This window comes from Hippocampus zosterae, chromosome 14 (assembly GCF_025434085.1).
Source record: "Hippocampus zosterae strain Florida chromosome 14, ASM2543408v3, whole genome shotgun sequence".
Lineage (NCBI taxonomy): Eukaryota > Metazoa > Chordata > Actinopteri > Syngnathiformes > Syngnathidae > Hippocampus > Hippocampus zosterae.
Window position 1 is genome coordinate 1,190,012 of NC_067464.1, and position 22,058 is coordinate 1,212,069.

General features: G+C 46.0%; 3 protein-coding genes across 3 annotated transcripts; all 3 read left to right on the plus strand.

Annotated features, from left to right (window-relative positions):
- The first annotated feature begins 2,173 nt into the window (after positions 1-2,173).
- LOC127614369 (G-protein coupled receptor 151) lies at positions 2,174-4,597 on the plus strand. The gene has a single exon (XM_052085620.1). The coding sequence runs from the start codon at positions 2,334-2,336 to the stop codon at positions 3,453-3,455; it is 1,122 nt and encodes a 373-aa protein (XP_051941580.1). The 5' UTR covers positions 2,174-2,333; the 3' UTR covers positions 3,456-4,597.
- Positions 4,598-8,939: 4,342 nt separating this feature from the next.
- Positions 8,940-13,598, plus strand: mavs (mitochondrial antiviral signaling protein). Its single transcript, XM_052085285.1, has 5 exons — positions 8,940-9,052; positions 10,854-10,976; positions 11,266-11,446; positions 11,727-12,214; positions 12,704-13,598. The coding sequence occupies exons 2-5, from the start codon at positions 10,854-10,856 to the stop codon at positions 13,115-13,117; spliced, it is 1,206 nt and encodes a 401-aa protein (XP_051941245.1). The 5' UTR covers positions 8,940-9,052; the 3' UTR covers positions 13,118-13,598.
- Positions 13,599-15,488: 1,890 nt separating this feature from the next.
- pank2 (pantothenate kinase 2) lies at positions 15,489-21,414 on the plus strand. Its single transcript, XM_052085284.1, has 7 exons — positions 15,489-15,917; positions 16,740-17,092; positions 17,501-17,754; positions 17,992-18,168; positions 18,792-18,915; positions 19,854-19,979; positions 20,068-21,414. Exons 1-7 carry the CDS (start codon positions 15,683-15,685, stop codon positions 20,131-20,133), a joined length of 1,335 nt encoding a protein of 444 aa, XP_051941244.1. The 5' UTR covers positions 15,489-15,682; the 3' UTR covers positions 20,134-21,414.
- The last annotated feature ends 644 nt before the right edge of the window (positions 21,415-22,058 follow it).

A 22,058-nucleotide genomic window follows, 5' to 3' on the forward strand; every position in this document is an offset into this window, starting at 1 on the left:
CAAGCAACCGAGCCTCTCCGTTGAGATGACAGCATTTGAGTGGGCGCCCCCTCACCTCTGCGTGCCGTCCCGGCGCACCCGCGCCCCAGATGCTCTTGGAGTAAACACCTCGCTGCGTGCGGTCGGTAACCGTGGCAACGGTCCTTCCGACAGCTGCTCCATACGCGACCTTGATGATGACTGTTGAAAGACTACGAATAGTTTCAGCAAAATGTCACGGTTGAGTGTCTGGAGGTTTGATTTGACCGCTTAACTCAACTAAGCAGCGTACTTCACCTCAAATAATCAACTCAGAAACGAGGAAGAATGCAAGTATCGGAAATTCTGCGTCATTGTCCTAATTGGTGACATTGAAATTGAACTCGTGAAAGGATTCAACACTTTGATCCTGGTGAAAAAGTTCAAAACGCACTCTGTCATGGGTGAAAGGGTTCAACACTACATTTTCTCCAGTAAAATGGTGCAACAGCACACTCCCCTTTCCCGGTTAAAGGTTTAAACACCCGCACTTTTTACAGTCAACGGGTGTAGCAGTACACCCACACTTTTTTTCGTTTTAGAGAGTAAAGTTCATTTTCTCCAGTAAAATGGTGCAACAGCACACCCCGTTTCCCAGTTAAAGGTTTAAACACCCGCACTTTTTACAGTCAACGGGTGTAGCAGTACACCCACACTTTTTTTCCTTTTAAAGAGTAAAGTTCATTTTCTCCAGTAAAATGGTGCAACAGCACACTCCCCGTTTCCCGGTTAAAGGTTTAAACACCCGCACTTTTTACAGTCAACGGGTGTCGCGGTACACCCACACTTTTTTTCCTTTTAAAGAGTAAAGTTCATTTGCTCCAGTAAAATGGTGCAACAGCACACTCCCCTTTCCCGGTTAAAGGTTTAAACACCCGCACTTTTTACAGTCAACGGGTGTAGCAGTACACCCACACTTTTTTTACTTTTAAAGAGTAAAGTTCATTTGCTCCAGTAAAATGGTGCAACACCACACTCCCCTTTCCCGGTTAAAGGTTTAAACACCCGCACTTTTTACAGTCAACGGGTGTAGCAGTACACCCACACTTTTTTTACTTTTAAAGAGTAAAGTTCATTTGCTCCAGTAAAATGGTGCAACAGCACACTCCCCTTTCCCGGTTAAAGGTTTAAACACCCACACTTTTTTACAGTCAACAGGTGTAGCAGTACACCCACACTTTTTTTCGTTTTAAAGAGTAAAGTTCATTTGCTCCAGTAAAATAGTGCAACAGCACACCCCCGTTTCCCAGTTAAAGGTTTAAACACCCGCACTTTTTACAGTCAACGGGTGTAGCAGTACACCCACACTTTTTTTTCCTTTTAAAGAGTAAAGTTCATTTGCTCCAGTAAAATGGTGCAACGGCACACCCCCGTTTCCCAGTTAAAGGTTTAAACACCGGCACTTTTTACAGTAAACGGGTGTAGCAGTACACCCACACTTTTTTTCCTTTTAAAGAGTTAAGTTCATTTGCTCCAGTAAAATGGTGCAACAGCACACCCCCATTTCCCAGTTAAAGGTTTAAACACCCGCACTTTTTACAGTCAACGGGTGTAGCGGTACACCCACACTTTTTTTCCTTTTAAAGAGTAAAGTTCATTTGCTCCAGTAAAATGGTGCAACAGCACACCCCCGTTTCCCAGTTAAAGGTTTAAACACCCACACTTTTTACAGTCAACGGGTGTAGCAGTACACCCACACTTTTTTTACTTTTAAAGAGTAAAGTTCATTTGCTCCAGTAAAATGGTGCAACAGCATACCCCCGTTTCCCAGTTAAAGGTTTAAACACCCGCACTTTTTACAGTCAACGGGTGTCGCGGTACACCCACACTTTTTTTCCTTTAAAGAGTTAAGTTCAAGAGTACTCATACCTTTCTCAGCGAAAGTCTAAAACCACCCACATCTTTGCAAGTGAAAGCTTGTGACACCCACACTTTTCCTGCTGAATGGGTTCAACACCCACACTCGCCTCGATATTTGCCTTTAGCACCGACAGTTGTCCCACAGAAAGCGCTCAACCGCCACATCTTTGACAGCAAAAGGGTTTAACGCCCACCCTTTTGCCGGCTTCCTGCATGACTACGTGTGTTGCTGCACCGCATTTGTTTACTTTGATTTTGTTGCCGACTGAAGGCGGCAACAAGCAAACGGCACCAGCAAACGGCTTCAAGCTGCGGCGCGCCCCCGTCCGTGCGCGCGCGCGCGCCGTGACGTCGACGCCGCCGAAATGGCAGCGCCGTAAATAGTCCAAGTCGTCTCGCCTCAGCCCAGACGCGCGCTCGCAAGCCGGTCGGCCTCCTCCGAACCTTCGCGAGAGATGGAATCCGATCCGAACGGGACTTGGGTGGACTTCTCGGGAGGCGTCCAGCTCCTGGACAGCGAGGAGATCCGGACGGCCGTGCCGGCGTTGCTGGTCGGCGTGTGCGTTTCGGGCGCCGCGGGCAACCTCCTGGTGCTGCTGGTGTTGGCGCGCGACTTCCGCGCGGGGCGAGGCTCCGAGGCCAAGGCTCTGCTCGCCGCGGTGGCGGCCGCCGACGCGCTCCTCCTGGTCCTGTGCGGCCCCGCGCGCGCGCTGGCCGTCTACAAGCAAGCCTGGGTGCTCGGCCGCTTCGCGTGCGTCACCGCCGACTGGTTCCAGCACTCGTGCCTGGTGGCCAAGACGCTCCTGCTGGCGGTCAGCACCCGGGCCAAGCACACCCCGGCGCCCGCCGGCGCCGGCGCGCATCGCGGCTGGATGGTCTGGGCCGTGGCGTTGGCGTGGCTGGCGTCCATGATGTTGGCCCTCCCGCAGATGCTGTTCGCCGACTTGCGGCCGCGCGGCGGGCGCGCCGCCGCCGGCGTCGTCTGCGTGTCCCGGATGCCGGCGTGCGCCTCGCGCTTCATGGCCGTCTTCCACAAGATCTACCCGGCGGCCGCCTACGTAGCCCCGGTGCTGTTCGCCGTGGCCTACTACACCAAGAGCCTCCACGGGGCGCTCAATTACGCGCCGAGCCCGGGCCGCCAGAGCAAGGTGACGCTGGCGCTGCTGTGCCTGAGCAGCACGCTGGGCCTCCTGCTGCTGCCCGAGTGGGGCACCTTCACCTGGGTGCGGCTGGGCTACCGCCAGCCCCCCGCGGGGCTGCTCCTGTGCGCCCAGGTGCTGGCGTACGCGTGCGGCGCGCTCTCGCCGCTGCTGCTGGTCACCATGTACGACGACGTGCGCCGAGGCCTGGCGGCGCTCTGCCTGGCGGCCGCCTGCCGCGGGGCCAAAGCGGGCGCGGCCCCCAAGGCCACCGAGGGCAACGGAGCCGAGCTGGGCGGCCCGGCGGCCAACGCGGTGCTCGCCGGCGCCGAGAAGCCCTTCCCCGACGTCGAGCACTTTTGGACGGGGCGCAGGAACACGCAGGTGGAGGAGGAACAGGACCCCATCCCGTGGGAGAAAGAAGAGAAAATGCTCTAGTCCGACCGCCCGCTGTGCGCTTGGAACACTTCCATGGAGGAATTCGAAAGCTACATCTTTCAAAACGTGTTTCACATTCTACCCGTGTGCAGTTTGTATCCAAAATGTTGCCTGATAGCTTTTCATATTGTTTTTATTTTTAAAAAAAATTAAAAAGGAAAAAACGTGTGCTACCTTGTATAAGTCCATTGATAGAAACGTCTAAATATTTATAGAAATTTTAGATTTAAGATAAGCAGAAGCTTTATTGATTTATCTTTCTTTTAAAAGAGTGTTATCCTGTTAAGTTTCAATGTGTATTTAAAAAAAAAAGTTAGATTTCATTGTTTAGGGTTTTGTCTTAGCTTAGAATCGATCTTTTGACGGACTGTAAAAATGTGTCACCTTGTAGCATTAAAAATATCTTTTTTTTAAATCAAGTTTAGACCAAGTGATCGTGTTGAACAGTCATCATTTTTATTATTTTATTCATTTAAATAGATAAAGTCAACATTTGTTCATTAAAATTCCTAAATGAAATTTGACATTTAGTTAAAAAAAAATTCATCTTGTTAAAAAAACGTTTCCTTTAAGTTTCTTCTGTCAAGACAAACTGGATTTGTGTCCAAATTTGCCAAATTGCAACCGACTAAAAGTCTGATTGTGGATGATAAACAAAACCTGATCAGCTATATGGACTCATCCCATCTCAATCCGAGGCAAACCGCCTCTTAATCACCGATAAAAACACAATCCAATCTTTTTTTTTTTTTCAGACATGGAAAAACATATCACATCTCCTCATTGCATTCGCCACTAATCTCTCCGGTCAAAATCCTGCCGGGGCGATTTTACGTGACGAGAGCGAGGCAGCTGTAGCTCTTGAGAAAAAAAAAAGTGTCAATAGTTCAACGTGTTATTACACTGAGCATCTTTTACACAAAAACTCAAGTCTTGTCATGGTCGCTTGCGTCTTTTTTCCTCGCCTAGCAGAATGTAACTTGCACTTTCATTGTCCGGAGCGTCAAACCCGCATTACTATTCTTCGGATGATTCCGAATTGTCCAATGTTCTTTTCATGACGAGGTGTTTTGAGCTATGCTAGCATGATACGGCGACTTGTCACATGGTTAAAAAAATGATTGAATAAAAGGATGAAATGATTCATGAGTCTTTGAGCTTGATGTGTGTTGGGTTCTTTCGCGATATGATCTCTAGCTAACGCGCGCTAAAACACTTTTAGCGTATGAAAACCGACAAGCTAATCCAAGTGTCGGATTAGCTCACAGTCACGCAGCCGTGTTTGCTAACTTTGGTTCGAGGAGGGTGTATGCGTTGACGTATGGTGAAACAGTTAAGCGTATGAAAAAGAGGCTCATTTAAGTCTTTGGTTTGCCGCACGAGTTGAGTTAACCGATGACGCAGATTTACCGACTCGAGATTGACGCTGGCGTGTTCGCATCTCGGCTGGAGTACTGTCGCGAGTCCGCCGATCCTCCATGAAGCGTCTCCAGTCGGGCCAAAATGTCCACGCTCAAGCCGAGGCGTAAAAAATTTCGCATTTTCTGGTCGAAATCCGATTTGGTTAATAACCAGAGACCTTGGAAAACTGAAGTTTGACTGAAGTGCGGACCAGGCACCGTTCGAGGTACCAAGAACTAAGCGGAGGCTCAGAGGTGATTGAGTCTTTTATGTTGTCGGCCATTCTCTTTGGAATGACCTCGTTCTTAAAGTTATTGGTAGACAAAACCACCCCCCTTGCTTTAAAACTTGTCTTAAAACCCAATTTGGATAACTTGGAAAACAGGATCAAAGAATTTAAAGTAGGAAACAGTGTTCTCGAAGGGTTAACGTGTAAAAAAAATGGGTCAGCATGGCGTCTTCCCGCCGCCAAGCTTTCTCGGGCTGGTAAAAGGGAAGATAGAAAACGAGCTTTTAGCGCTCGTGTGTGTTTGGCAGCCGAGCGCGGAGCCCCCGTGGCTGCGATGCGGCGGCTTTGACATTTTCCTCGTCTTGAGTGAAAAGAAAAGGTTACAGGTGGAGGGGGAAGGCGGAATTCAGGACCCAAGAAAAGAAAAATCCTCCTGAAAAGCTCTTGACCGCCATTGTGTGGCGGCACATCATTTATTCATTGACAGTATGGACGGTTGCCGCGAGCGTCTGCCCTCGGGGGGGGGGTCGCGGATTATTCCCTCTCCTTTTACACGGCACCTCATCAGCCATTTGCTGGTTGACGTGCGGTAAGAAAATAAAATGTTCAAAGTATGAAGATGGGTTTTTTTGGGTGGGGGGGGGGAGTCATTTACTCGAATTGCCCCACGGGGATAAATAAAGTTTTCTGAATCTGAATTTTATTTGTCGCATGCCATTTGTTTTTTTTCTTCAATTTCTGGCTACTTGACACCTGTTCAAACTCAAGTTTCCAATCTGACTTTAAAAATCGTCAGGTTGCCCAAAAAAACTCTTGTGAAAATTCATCCTGCCGCTTTTGTCAGCGCTCACATCATCCATAAAAGCAAAATGGCGGCGCTTCTTTGACACGTTTGTTCACTGGGCGTCAAACGTGGACTTGAATTCGTCTCCTGCGCAGGTCCATGTCTCGCTATGTGAGCTAATGCGTAGCTCGGGATGCTACGATGCCACAATGGAGCGTCCCTTCCGCTTCACTTGTGAACAAAAGCACACCGACTGGGCGCCAGGACTCGGTGAAAAAACGTGCCTCTGGGCGTGAGCTCTCGCTAAGATACTGCGTATGTTATTCTTACATTAGCTGCTGACTTGCTATTGCGGTGGCTTCTCTAGAGTGGAGTTGGAGTATTAGCTTAAGAGGCATGTCGTCATTTTCAAACTGAAGGGGCCATCTTGCCCGGTTTAGAAAGTTAACCATTAAAACAAGAGTAATATTAATAATAAACAGCTATAAAAGGTTAAAAAATGTCAATGTTGTATTTGTTAGTCCTCTGAGAATAAAGTTAGATGATTGAAATCGGCCCAGCTTTCCGTCATGATGCTGTTCTTGTGTTCCTCCAGCAGGTGGCAGAAGAGGGCCAGCCCTCCATCTTGCACACCTGCTGCCAATGTCATTAACTAATTAAAGGCTCCATGTTGTCATGCCAGATAATTTGCCTCCATCTAACTGTTCCATGTTTTTGCTCTTTGATTGCCCTTCCTCCGAGTTCATGTTTCTGGAATTCAATTCTGTACGGAGCTTTTGGGAAACTTGACACTGAGAATTTTGTTTTAATCTGAAATAGAATATATATATATTTTTTTTTAATATAATCTCTTGATAATTGCATCATATTTGAGGGGTGGGGATGGAAAGGGCCCTTAACTCATTCGGTAGCAGCCAATTTTGGACCAAGTCTGAAAAGACGTTTAAAAACGTCTTTGGGAGTGAATGAATTAATAGGACATAAGGTTAACTAGGATACATTTATTTTTAAATTTCCAATTTTTTTTTCAGAAAGACGCCCAAATTTTTTTTTTTACAATAAAGATATATTTTTTCTAAGGGACGCATCAGACAATTCATATTTTTTCCAGAAAAACATGATTATTCCCACAGGAAATCCCCCACTATCTCCCGTAAAAAATAAAATAAAATAAAATAAAATAAAATAAAATAAATCCTGCGTCATGTGTTTTGGGTCGGGAGGAAAATGTGGTAAGGAAAATAAAACCAAGAACAATGTCAAGCAGTTTTTTTTTAAATGAAGAAAATAGAATAAAAGCATTTTGAGGCTTCAGGTCAGCGAGCGTCCGCCGTGCTCTTTTTGTGGCGATGTCGCCGCTGCTCTCTGCTTTCTCGGCTCGCGTCTCACTCAAGCGTGACGGATGAGTTGTCGCCCTGAGCTCTCTGCGGGTCTTCGCTTATTTTCCTGTCCTGTCTCTCTAAGGAGTTTTTTTTTTTTTTTTTTTTAACTGGGACATGGCAACAAATGTTTGCTTTTTGCCCTCAAAGCAGCTTGGGGGGTTCTGGCTCAAGCTACCTTGCATTTTGTGTTGCCATCATAGGTGATGATATCATTTTTTTTTTTTAGGGTGGAAAAACATTTTCAAAACCCACAATCCCACACCCCAAAAACATGTTTTAGTGGGCCCACTTCTGACACTTCTTGAAGGGCACCTCTGACACCATTTAAAAAAACAAACAAAACAAATCTAGTAGCGACATCATGTACAGATTCGTCGTGATGACTATGTACTGTTCCACTTCTGACACCAATTTTATGATGGGAACAGGGAATGTTCACACTCTTGGAATTCTCCTAGAAATTGACCCCCAAGCATCACCAAAGTGACAGGCACTCGACAGGGAAAAGGAAAGTCGTCTAATTGGACTCCAAAGGGCACATCTCATCATCATAATCATCACCATCATCATCACCTTTAATGACATTTACACAAGACGACCGTATTTGATTTTGCCCAATGACGTCACCCTGCCTTCCCGTGTGGATCCCGTTGATTGGTTTTGAACGCGGACACGCCTTCTTCCCGCCTCCCAATACTTTAGTGTGAAATTGACGCCATCGTGTGGTTAACAGGAGAGCACTGCAGACATACGAAATGTGATTTTTGACTCGCACCCTTTTTTATTTATCCGTAATCATTTTCGGTCTGAAAATTATGTACTATTTCAATAAATATGTGATATGATAATTATTAATTCATAAAAATATTTTCACTTTATTTTATGAAATGGTTTTATATATTTTTAGTACATATTTGGTTTTAATATTGAAATAAATCCGTTAAAATATCGTATTTTATGGATTTTAATGAGTTCACCATAGAAGTTGAAGATATTTTCAAACATTTGGAACTTGAAAATTAACAGAAGATTATCGTTGCATTTGAACTCGTATTGAACATTTATGAACGTGAAATCTTTTTTAAATTACACTCATTTTAATTTAAGGAACTGTGACTGGCTTGTTTAAAAAAAATCAAAAACTGAATAAAACACACGTGTTCATTCGATTCATGTTGAGTTAATCCACACTAAAAGGTGAAAATATCTGCAAATCATATGGAATTCACAAAAGATCTTGTATTTTATACTTCAATAATTTTATAGCTAATATCTTGAGTTCACATTGAAACATTAAGGATTAATCCAAATATTGTTTTGAATGTCGCTGTTGTAACATGTTGTTTAGAGTAGAGAAAGCCAGTCATAAAAACGGCAGATTTATGGCATGAGTAGCGGTGTTTTAGTGTGCCTCGTCCTTGTTGAAATAAATAAATAGTCATAAAACGGCAGATTTATGGCATGAGTAGCGGTGTTTTAGTGTGCCTCGTCTTTGTCCGTGTGCGCGGATTAATTTGACGGGATTAGAGACAGATGTAAAGCAGAAATCGAGATCAATTCTAATCCTAAAGGCAGAATGTTGACGTTGGATTAGGAGACGTAAAACCACGCCCCCTCCAGGTTCATCCTATCGCTGATTGGCCCTAGCGTAGACTGACGGTTTTTTTCCTCCAACAGGAAGGGGTAAAGGGCGGGACCGGGGCAGATGTGTGTGAAAGGAGCACCGCGAGTTCGCCGTCCGGTTTTAGAGCAGGTCTTCAAGTGACACTCGCCGATCCGAAGCAACCCACGCACACCAAAGGTAAATTTGGAACACTTTCTCGATCTTTTTTTTTTCCCTCACCGTGTGCTGCTGTGGCACGTCGAAGAAGTGACGTTTTATTTCCGCGACTGCAGCCTTTGAAACGCTGTGGCGTCAGCAGCTCCTTGTTGACCTCAAAACGCTTCAAAAATATAGAAACGTGCTACTAATTGCTTCTCGGGGACTTTAGTATCAATGTGTGAGTCATTCATATGCTATTAAACGGGTTTAAGAAGCGATTCCCAGTGCTGGCCTATAAATATCCACGTCAACCCGAATTTTGTATGTGTGTGGCTTTTTTGGGGTGATAATAGTTATCAAAAGCAACTTTACAGAGTGACATAAAAATGATAATGACGCAATAGATGTTATTGAAATATTACACAGAGGTCAACCGTTGCCCTTGCGTCAAGGTTTTGCCACCTCCTTGCATGTGTGTGTGTGTGTGTGTGTGTGTTTCCTCGTTAATCTGTAATCTGTCATGCCAACACGCATTGACAAAGCAACACACACACGCACACCCAAATCGTTTTACACAGTGCACCTGCCTAATTTTAGTGCAGTGACACCTGACCACCTGAGTCCGAGAGTGTTAAGGCGATCCGGGCCTGTTTAGACCGCAAAGTGACAGTAGAATTTGGGTGACATTTCCTAATGTCGTGTGCAAACAAAACGCTAGTGGACACACAACAAAGAGATGGGGGGGGCGTTTCCATATGGAGTTAAAGGTGATTAATCAGTGACATATTTACATTTTTCCACCCCTCCTTGCTGGAACAAGCCACAAAAAGTTTGACGTTGTATTGAACCTGAAAGGGTTTTGTTTTTTTTTGTCTTTTGTGTGTTTCAGTTTCTTCACTTTTACTTTCACTTTCACTTTCAGAGGGCTCCCAAAATGATACCAAGTGTCTGTGAGATCATTTTGTTGGCAATGTCTTAATTTTTTTGGGGGGGGGGGGAGCAGAAGGTGAAAGTGAACGTCACAACACTGCTGTGACTTGACACCGTTTCCTTGTTGTTGTCCTTGATGTTTCGTTGGACTCGCTATATTCATTTTGTCCTTACGGCCTTTCATTTCACTTGCGAGCAAATGTTTAGCGACAGTTGATTTAATGCTACTGAATATAATCAGTGTATGATTTAAAATAATTAGAATGTTTGTTTTGTTTATTTTACCACCACTTCTGTATTTTATTATTCACATTAAACTATTTAACCAATTATACAATTAAATAAATGAAAAAAGGTCATACAGGGCGGCCCGGTAGTCCAGTGGTTAGCACGTGGGCTTCACAGTGCAGAGGTACCGGGTTCGATTCCAGCTCCGGCCTCCCTGTGTGGAGTTTGCATGTTCTCCCCGGGCCTGTGTGGGTTTTCTCCGGGTGCTCCGGTTTCCTCCCACATTCCAAAAACATGCGTGGCAGGCTGATTGAACACTCTAAATTGTCCCTAGGTGTGAGTGTGAGTGCGAATGGTTGTTCGTCTCTGTGTGCCCTGCGATTGGCTGGCAACCGATTCAGGGTGTCCCCCGCCTACTGCCCGGAGACGGCTGGGATAGGCTCCAGCACCCCCCGCGACCCTAGTGAGGATGAAGCGATGCGGAAGATGAATGAATGAATGAATGAATGAATGAATGAAAAAAGGTCATACAAGTGTAAAAAGAAGATAACCACAGCGACTCGGGGGTGGTGGGGGGTGGGAAGCGCTTGAGTCTTGCTACTTTGAATATGACGTAGTGTCCTTTTCCATGTTCCCCCGACAACGTTGCAACTGTACATTTGTCGTCGCGTTTTCTTTCCAGATGTCGTTTGCTAGCGAGCAGCTGTACAACGGCTACCTGCGCACCAACATGCCCACCATCGTCACCAAGGTCAAAGTGCGACAGATTGTGGTCCACTTGCCGTGTCTTACCGACTCCGACCGGGTGAGAACCTTGTCGTGCTGGCTCCCATTTGTTTTTGCTCTTGCTCATGAGCCCCATGCCCCCCCCCCAATCTCCCCTGACCAAGTCTGGAGACGATATCTGAATACTTGGCCAAGTGGAAATTTGAAAGTTTGTCTTCAAATGGTGGCTTATGAGCAAGCTGCTACATAATCAGACACTGCCTTAGACTGGGTGAAGCAGCATGTGGTTCTTCTCATATCTTCTGACCCCGAGTACGCGTGCAACCGAACCGATTTGCATGTTTTTGTCACGTGGCGTGCGCCGGCAGGAGGCGATCGAGGCCAAGCGGGAGATGTGCGGCAACTTCAACGGCATGGTGCTGCTGCTGGACTGCCTGAAGAGGCGCGACAGCTGGCCCGAGCACTTCATCCGAGCTCTGGAGAAGTGCCAGGAAGGCGCCATGGCCGCCGAGATCCGGGCCGAGTACGACAAGCTCCTTGGCGCCGGCGGTAAGCCGTCTTTTGATTGATATTTGATTTTGATTTGATTGTCAATCGGCTCGCAGCAGCATTTTGGAGCAACTGGAGATGCTTCATGGAGGATTGGCTGACTCCGGGGAGGTGACGAATTTGTTCACGACTGTTTCAAAGTGCTCTTGAGGAAAGGAGATGCTTGACTTTAGTCAGCTCAAAGAAACGGGATTTCTAACCCCCCCCCCCTCCCGCCCCCCCCCCGCCCCCATCCCGACATTGGGAAATCCTCTGTCTTTCTTTTTCATCGTCTGTGTAGATTCCACCCCGAGCTCTCCTCCGACCAACGCGGCGATGGCTCACATCCATCCGGCGCCGCCCCCCTCTCACCCCCCCGGGCCCGAGACCGGCAGCCCCAGCCAGTCCGCCGCCGCTTCTCCACCCTCTCCCGCTCAAGCCGACCCTGAAAATGAGATCCGAACTCCCGCTCCCGCCCCTGAGACGACGCCCCCGCCCTCGCCCCCACGAGGGGCGACCCAAAACCATCCGGACCACCCAGAACCGACGGAAAGCTCCGAATCCGACATTGCGGATGTTCAAAGGACGCCCGAAGAGGTTTCGTTCCACTGCGACGCGACGCCCGAACACGACCAGGCTGCGGAATCGTGTGAAATTATTGAAAGTCCCGACGATGCGGACGTGACCGACGCCCCCTTGACCCCCAAAAAGCCCCCCGTGCAGGACAGCGCCCCACCTGTGGAGAAAATCCCGCTCGATGATATTTCCGAAGCTCTGGACGACACACAGGTGAGAAGAACGTCATAAACATGACGTGACATCCCGTATTTCATTTTACTTTATTTTTTTTTTAGTAAGGCACACGTTCATTTTCTCCCCCCCCCCCCCCCCAAAAAAAAGTCCATCCATGTTTTTTGTTCATAGCGGAACTCAAGACTACTTCCTGTTTTCGTTTCTCATGGGAAATGATCATTTTAGTCGCCTTAATGCCGCAGTGAGACCAAAATGGACGCAAAAACGTGTCTGGTAAATGCTTTTCCGATGTCGCAATACGGGACAATATCATTGCGGTCTGTGGAGCTGAGAGGTAGACGAGGAAAGTGACATTCCGACTTATTTACTTTCACGCATGTAGTCGCTTATCAGGCGTTGGGTGTTTTATGCTCGAACTACTTCCCGCTTCGATTGTTTTGTCCCGAGACCATGAAAGTCTCTCAGAGCCGTCGCAGAGGCCGTAGCTTTGGTCACGTTCTCGCTCGCTTCTTTTTCCACTTTCAGATCGTCGTCGAGAACTGTACGGCCGCAGGAAGTACACCCGCAAGCCCCGCCTCTCCCGACGCCTCCTCGGTGTTTCTGAGCACGGCCCGCGCACTCGATCCGAACTCCGACGCCACCGTTGCCGGATGGTCGACAGAGCCGTATTCCGGTGACACGGACCGCTTGGAAATAAGCAAGGATCAGGACGAAAACCATGAGGACGAGATGCGGGCGCACGTCTCCCAGCCGGCGGTCAACGGCGACGCCCCCGCCAAAGAACCCGCTAGCGTCCGGGAGCCCGCTTCCACGACTTTGTGCCCCGAGACCGAGAAACCGGCCCCTCGTGGCGCGCTGGCCGCCAACGCCAAGTTTGTGGCGACGGCGGCGGGGGTGGGCGTCTGCGCGCTGTTGCTGGCGTGGAAGTTTAAGCATTGAGGTTCGGTTTTTAAGGCCGCGTTTCCCCCAACCACTTCCTGAGCCTTTACACTCAAAAAGTCTCACTGCACATCACCGGACAAAAATGTCCCCTAAAATCTGTACGCACAAATAATGATTTTGTCTTAAATTGCACACATATTTACGGTTTGGTTGAACACAAATTCTAACCCCCCCCCCCCCCCCCCGCTTGATTTTTCAAATGTCAAATACCTCCACTCCATTCTAGAAAAAGAGATGCGATTTTATCCAGCGTCTTTCTTCTGCCGACACATAACTACACGTTTAAACCGTAAAAATATATCCATAAAAATGAAAAAACTCCAGTGGCTGGAATTTATCCCACTTGGTTGTCATGAGGCTTTTCCTTGCTGCGACAACGGGGCACTCTAAATGCCACACCATGCTAGGACTGAGAGCAATTTATTGCTCAGTTGTTGAGAAATAGCAACAAACTAGCAACAAATGGCAATCCCGGAGCTTTCCGGCATTCGTAGGGCGTCTCCGACTATGTAAGTAATTCCGCATGAGCAGGCCACTGGTCCGTTCGCTAGCTTGATAGCCCGCTAGCCCACTAGCCCACTCGCTAGCTTGATAGCCCGCTAGCCCACTAGCCCACTCACTAGCTTGATAGCCCGCTAGCCCACTCGCTCGCTACGTCGTGTGGACCGCTACACGACACAAAACCGAGTGAGGCGATGACTCATTGGACAGCGCCGAGACTGGCCGTAGCTAGCCCGCTAGCACGTTAGCCCGCGAACAAGTAAAGTCAAGTCACTGCCGCACTCCATTTTGTATCGTTCCACATAACGGGACACTCGAGGGAACTTGAACTGTCCATTCAACTCCTATTTTCCATCCCGTGGCTCACACTAGCGACAACTTGAGTCGAGTACATTCGTTCATATAGCAACGTATTTGAGTGACGGGTGAAAGTCGCTAACAGTGTCCAACAGTTGCATGTTTCATGATTTTGGAGCCTCGTTTTATAGACCCGCCGATGTATTTATTTATTTATTTTTATTCATTCAAATTTGAAAGCGTGTCGGCAATCCAATTCTCTGCGGTGGGATACATTTTATCAGCCCTTTTCTTTCCCGAGCTGGGACTTGAAATGAAGTTGCAGCATCGTGGTTGGCGACGCCCACTTTCAGGAGAAAATCTGACGGGTGCCTTATTGTTAGGAAAGGATGGAATGATTTTTTTTTAAGGCTAAATTTGCCAGTCATCAGCACTTTGTAGATGCCATTTTTTAATTTTATTTATTTGAACTTAAATTATTGTACTACGCTGGATACTCTCAATAGGTACCTTAGCACTTAGATGACACATGCGCTGTTATCATTTTAATGTCATGTTTGAATTAATTGATTGGCAGTTTTAGTCAATGGGAAACGGGTGCGCGCAGGCCACATTTGACTATAATATGAAATTGAGTGGAAGAAATTTTTAACATTTGTATTTAAAATATGTGCACTTGTTTATTTTAATATTGAAGTCAATATCCAATGATATTCATTTTACAGTCTGAGAAAAATGGTCTGTTTCAGGGTAATATAGTTTTTTTTAAAAACTTGTTCTGAAATGGCATACCTGATGATCATGCAAGTGTAAAAAGAAGCTAATCGCTGTTCATTGTAAAACCTAAAAACAATTAGTCCATCTATATCAAAGGATGGTAATGGTTCGTTGAGGGCTTAAACTGTTGCCGTTTATATAAAAAGGTTTTACATACCTGGCTGCCATACAAGTGTAAAAAGAAGCAGTAAAAATGTGAAAACTGTGCATAAATATGTTTCACAAATATGGTCTTGTTTCGAAGCCATTTCTTTGTACATACAGTATAGTGATATGTAAAGAGAGCTTATAGTATAATAAAATTGTAACTTGAAAATTCGTGGTGATTGTCATGATTTGATTTGTCAATTTTATTGAACAGGTAAAAAAAATGCATGCAGAATTACAATGTAAAAAACATGGGAAGTAAATTAGGACTCAATGAAAGTTGCAAGCTGTAAAAAAACAGGATGCAAAATTGCACTTGGGGGCAGGGGGGGGGGGAATCCGCAATAGGTGAACCGCAATATAGTATGTACGGTTTCTATCAACAAAATGAAAAATTGATTAAAATGTGAAATGATATGTCTGTAATAGAGAGTATATACAGCTCTGGAAACATTTAAAGGACCCCCAAAAATATACGGAACTTGTTTGTTTGTACTGTATTGGTTATATGTTGAACTTAAATACAAATTATAATTGTAACTATTTTGCATCATTGACGCTATTCTTGCAACTAAAGGCGTGTCTTCGGAGATGTTTCGAGCTGTGATTTGCTCCTCAGCCGTCACCCATCCGATGACCACGCCCACATTACGAAGACCACAGCAAACAGAAAACGCCAAGTCAATTTAGCTAGTTAGCTGGAGAATTAGCTTGTGTGTCGTCGGCCTTTTTGTACCCACTGAAACATCACCCACCCACCCGCCCGCCCCCCGTTACCATTAACAACATCTATGTCGTAATTTGGCCAACTCTTTTTTTTGTGGTTGTTGTTGTTTTTTAATGGCGACCAACGGCTACCGCCAGCGGAACGATGACAGCGTGGACGACGAGGACGAAACGCCCACGAAGAAGCAGCCGCGCTCCGACAAAGACGTAACCGGCTCAGGCTGTCATCTCCGGAGCGAGGCCGACAAGGAGGCGGCGGCCGCGACGGCTGGACGTGGTCGCTCTCCCCGCCGCGCCTCCAACGCGACGGCGCGGCTTCGCAGCGACTCGGTGAAGAAGAGCAGGCCGCGTAAGTGTTGTCGTGCCCTTTAACTCGTTTTTTTTTTTTTTTGGTACTTGTTTGTTCATGTATTCCTATTGAATTGACTGAAAAGAAGACGTTTACAATCCCAGTATGAAAGTCTATCCGGTAACATGTTTATTTTTTTTTAAATCTTTGTTGAATTCAACACATGAATGAATGAAGGCAAAACGTCGGCGTAAATTTGCGGGCTTTGATGCGCTCTGGGGAGGCCGACGTTGGCGCACAAAGGTAATATTTGCGGTACAAAGTGTTGTAGTCTGTTGCTGTTTTGCAACAAGATAGCGTTGGCGGTACCCGCTGTTCCTCTGATGGTGATGATCACACGATGGGCTATGAGGATGAAGCTGGACGCCGTCTTGTGCTCGCCATCACCAACGTCGTCATTCTCCTCCTCCTCCTCCTCATCGTCTGACATTTTCCCTCCAAAACTCGTCTGGACGCTTCATTTCGTACATTTTCGTTCCAAAACATAATTGTTTTGTTTAATCATGCGTGCTTGTCAGTCTGGTGTTGTCAAGAACAAAGCAGCCCATTGCGGTTCCCGTTTTTATTTTCCACAATCAATTCTGAACATGTCGTTCTATTTTATTGCATGCTGATTTTCTAGAAACTACATACAAGTTGATGTATAGTTTATATACATACAATTCTGCTTTTTCCTCACGTCAGCAAATGTCGTTAAGCGTAAAAAAGTGTTCCTTTGAAATCCCCAATGTATAGCTAACCTGCTGTATGTGTAGCATATTTCTTCGCGTAACCACTGCCGTGAGAAAGTCACCCTCTTCATGTTGTCCTTTTGAACCGTAGCATTCCCCTGGTTCGGCATGGACATCGGCGGCACGCTGGTCAAGCTGGTGTACTTCGAGCCCCGCGACATCACGGCGGAGGAAGAGCAGGAGGAGGTGGAGAACCTGAAGAGCATCCGCCGCTACCTGACGTCCAACACGGCGTACGGCACCACCGGCATCCGCGACGTGCACCTGGAGCTACGCGAGCTGACGCTGTGCGGCCGCACGGGCAACCTGCACTTCATCCGCTTCCCCACGCACGACCTGCCCACCTTCCTGCAGATGGGCAGCAGCAAGCACTTCTCCAGCCTGCACACCAGCCTCTGCGCCACCGGCGGCGGCGCCTATAAGTTTGAGGACGACTTCCGCACGGTGCGTTCGCCTCGGCATTCGGATTTCCCCGTGCCACCCCCCACCCCCCCATTAAATGCACATCGTCATCCATTAGACCACTATCTCGAGTGTGAAGAACAGCAAATTTAGAAAATAGGTTATGACAATTAATTAGCTAAGAACACACTGTAAAGCACTTGACTTTGGAGTCAACCAATCCTCCATGAAGCATCTCCAGTTGGTCCAAAATGCTGCTGCTCGCCTCTTGACGGGCACTCGTAAGAGGGAGGGTAAGACTTGATTTTCAGTTGGACTCTTTTTGTGCTTTCTGTTGCGTTCATTGTACATGAAAAAATTTAACAGTCATTTTATCAACATGTTAAAAAAAATGCATAAAACGTATGTGGCATCTCTAATGCGCCGACGTCGCCTTTCCCGCCGATCCAGACGGCCGACCTGGAGCTCCACAAGCTGGACGAGCTGGACTGCCTGATCCGCGGCGTGCTGTATATCGACGCGGTGGTCTCCAGGGGCCCGTCCGAGTGTTACTACTTCGAGAACCCCGCCGAGCCGGACCGCTGCGTGCAGCGCCCCTACGCGCTGGAGAACCCCTACCCGCTGCTGCTGGTCAACATCGGCTCCGGCGTCAGCATCTTGGCCGTCTACTCGGAGACCAACTACAAGCGCGTTACTGGGACCAGGTGCGTTGTCCCTTTTGAATGCGCGGACAGTTGCTCGGGTTTAAAAAAAATATAAAAATATATATAAATATAATAATATAATATTTATAATATATAAAAATATTATATATATATATATATTTTTTTTTTAAATCAGTGTTTCTGCAAGTCATTAAATGGAATGCATTGAATTTGATCGGGTGACAAAATGGCGGCCGTTTTTCCGGACAAAGCGGTAACGGCCGTGTGACTTTTCAGCCTGGGCGGGGGGACCTTCCTGGGCCTGTGCTGCTTGCTGACCGGCTGCTCCACCTTTGAGGAGGCGCTGGAAATGGCGTCGCAGGGCGAGAGCACCCGCGTGGACAAACTGGTCAGGGACATCTACGGAGGCGACTACGAGCGCTTCGGACTGCCGGGCTGGGCCGTGGCCTCCAGGTACGCAATTAGTCCGCCCATGTATGTCCGACTGTATTTTTTTTTCCAATTTGACGTTGTCTTTGCTCGCAAATCACTCGTGTCGAAATGCAACTTCTTTTTCAAAATGCCCACTTGCAAGTTCCTTTTGAGAAATACGACTTGAAAAATTCAAAGGCGACTCTTCTCGCCGGACTGCAATTTATAAATGTTGCAGCTCTATTACAATATTGCAGAAATAAGTGACTTTACATCTTTAAAAAGTATGACTTCATTCTCCAAAAATGTCACTTAATAACAAAAAATCTTATTTGTCAAAAAAAAAAAAAGTTTGGTCAAAAACCTACGACTGAAAATATATATATATATATTTTTTATAGACTTTTTATTGACGAAACATCACTTCAAGAAAAATACTTCTGCAAGGTTTTTTTTAAATCAGAAAAAAGACAACTTTTCCATAATAAGACGTTATCTTGAAAGATTCCATCTGCAAAATGGCGCCTCTATTTATTTATTAAACTTCAATTTATTAATTTTATTGACCGCTCTCCTCTTGTCATATTTCGACTTTTTACGGGCTGCCAAAAGGCAAAATTCATTTGCGATGAAACATTTCCCCCGTTTCGGCGTGGCCTCCACAGTTTCGGCAACATGATGTCCAAAGACAAGCGCGAGTCGGTGTCCAAGCAGGATCTGGCCAGGGCCACGCTGGTCACCATCACCAACAACATCGGCTCCATCACGCGCATGTGCGCGCTCAACGAGGTGAGTTTCAATCCTTTCTATCCGCTCCCCTTGGCTTCCGTCTTCAGGAAACATTTCCTTCCACTGCTGCGTGGATCACTGCGAGATCGATGTCCCGCTGAGCAAAGAAAAAAGACGTTTTCTCACGTGGAGGAAAAGCCTCTTCGCTGCCCATCAAACGCTAGCTCGTTAGCACGGAAGCTAACCGCAGACGTTAGCAGGGATCGTCATAACCCGTCTTCAAATTCATTTTGATTCTTTGGCTTTTGATTTTCGGTTTGACCGTTTCTGTGCTTGCCACTGTCTTTTGTTATTCATTTATTGTTTGTTGTATGATTTTTATTATTATTATTTTTTTCCCGCAGCAGTTCTTGTTTTGAAAGTGCTCTTGAAATGCAGTTAAGTTGAGCCAAACGGCAGCTAGCCTAGCGTAAAAGGTGGCGCGGACGCGTGTCCTGCATGCCTTCAGCCTCTTTACGGTGCTGCCTTGTGGCGTCTTGATCAAGCAGCATTGTACAGGGCTATGAAGGCGCCAGGTTTGCCATCTTCATCCAACTAACATGGATTTGTTTAGCAAGCCCAGCCTAAGGCTTCTTTTTTTTTTTTTTGTCTTTCGTTTGATGAGTTAGCTGGAACAGAATCCAAAATGGCTTCCAATATTGTCTAACGATATTGAGCCCACTGAACAAGGCCCGACATTAACAAAAATTATGTTTTTGTTAAAGGGTTAGGAAAAAATAGAACGCAAAATAATACATTTCAACGTCTTGTCAATTATTTGTCGATTTGCACGAATTTCAAGGCCGGCCCCATACCTCCATTTTTTTTTTTTAAACTTCTTTGGAGAATGTCTCTCCTCCACTGACATTGACCCAATCACTCCTGAATATCTCAACAACCTAACGGCGAGACTAAAAGCCATCAATTGTGCTTTCCCGACTTTTTGCCATCCACCCAAGAATATCGAGCGTGTGGTTTTTGTGGGCAACTTCCTGCGTGTCAACACGCTGTCCATGAAGCTGCTGGCCTACGCCATGGACTACTGGTCCAAAGGTCAACTCAAAGCGCTCTTCTTGCGCCACGAGGTAAGCCGACACAAACAAAATTCAAAATTCTTCAAGTTGGCTGCATCTTATGATCCTTGAGTTTTTTTGTTTTTTTTTCCCCCTCTAGGGTTACTTTGGGGCCGTCGGAGCTCTGCTGGAACTGCTGCATCCGTCTGAAGCAGCCAAAAAATAACAAAAAAAAAATTCATGGACAATGTCAACCTGCTCCAGAGCAAAACAAAATGTTGCACTTTAAAATCTATGGTACAGGATCACGAGGCGCTTCCTCCGTGCTCTCAGGACGGCCTACCGACGGACTCAAATCCATTTTTATTATTATCATTATTATCATTTTAATTTCTTTTTTCAAACACTGCAGCCGTTGCAATTTGAAAAGCGCACACTACTCCATTGCGATCTCAATCTGAATTTGACTAGTGGTTCCAAACGTCGAGGTAACAGGATTACATTAGCTAACCGAAACTGCCGCGGACATGGCAACAATTGGCATTCCAGTGATCGCTCTATATTTTCGTGCGGCGCTAACAAATAAACGCCACGTCCCAAAACGGGCAGTACCTCGCAGTCTCACAAGGAGTAAACTACCGAGCCCATTTGAGCTCTTGCTAACCAAAACAACGATGCAGACCAACGTCATTAGCATCCGGGTCATCGCCGCATCATGTTGCAAGCCTCTGTGTTTATGTTACACCAAAAAAAAAAAAAAAAATCAACGCCTTGAACCAAATAGACTCCGCCAAAGCAAAGTACTAACTGTAATTATCTCCGTAAGCTATTTGCCCTCTCTCGCGAACCCAAACGGTCGCAGAGAAAGCGTCTTTAGCGTCTCAAATAATTGCTGCATCCTGTTGCATGTTTATGCCTCGACCCAAATGGACCTTCCAAGCGAGTCTCAACTGCATCCTTCTTGGGATTCGGTCGTTGTCTGTTGCTAACTAAAAGCCAGCGGATGCAACATATGACCCCTCCCCCCTGACCCGTTTTGGCGAAGGCACATTTGTTTCTAAACAAGTCCGTTTTGTGGACGTACGTGGTCCCAGGAAACATTATGAAGTGCCTGCCATGTGACAATCACTTTTATATACTGTGACTTTGGGGAGGTTAAACAAAAATAAGAACTTTGGTTTGAACGACCTTTGTTTGACTTCAGGGTTCTCACTTAAGTGTGGCAAACTTTTGTCTGGTAGTTTTTCTAGAAGAATGTAAAACACTAGCAGCTAAAGCTGTAATTTGGGAAGGGGCGGGGTTAAAATGGATTTCTTAAAACCGTTTGTTTTTCTCATCTTTTAAATGGTTTCGCATTACATTTTGAATGTAACTCTAAACTGAAATATGACTTGTGCAAATACAGCTAGAAGTCGTCATTGTAAGATTGCAAAAGTATTTTTGATTGCCAAAAAAGACACTTTTTATGCCTTCTTGTCAAATATAAACAATTTCAATCATGGAAGAAGACTTTTTATTTGAAAACTTGCACCCATCTAGGCCCTACCTAGAAAAGAAATCTATGCTTTTCATCATTTAAAAAATGACTATAGTATACTGTAGGTGTGGGATTATGACACAGGGGGGGAAAATACAATTCATATTATCTTCCTTTTTTTGTATGTTCGAGCAGTAAAAGCAACACGGGTTTTTACCATGCGTTGTCATTAGTAGTGATGACATTTCAGAAAAAAAAATTCCACCTGCCACTGAACCGAACCCTCAAATTAATAACTATTACTAAATATATGACGTATTTTGTGCTCGAGAAAAAACGAGGGCAGATTCGCAATACCTCCCTCCCCCCCCCAAAAAATCAAACAAACAAACAAAGGTTCACTTGAATCTTCTCGTAAGTTCTGAAAGTTCTCGTGATCAATTTTAAGAAACGTGACTTGTTTTTTTTTCTTGCCATGAAGAAAGTGCCTGACAGCCGTGAAAGAGTCCGTGTGTGTGCTTCCCAGGAATTACACCCAGCCCTCCTCCTCCCTTTCTTCTTCCTCCTCCTCCTCCTCTTCTTGCTCCTTTTCATCGACCAAGCTGTACAGCTGGCAATTTGCGGACGCCACTAAGAAAAAGACGACGAAGCCTCCTACACCCGCTCGACATCTT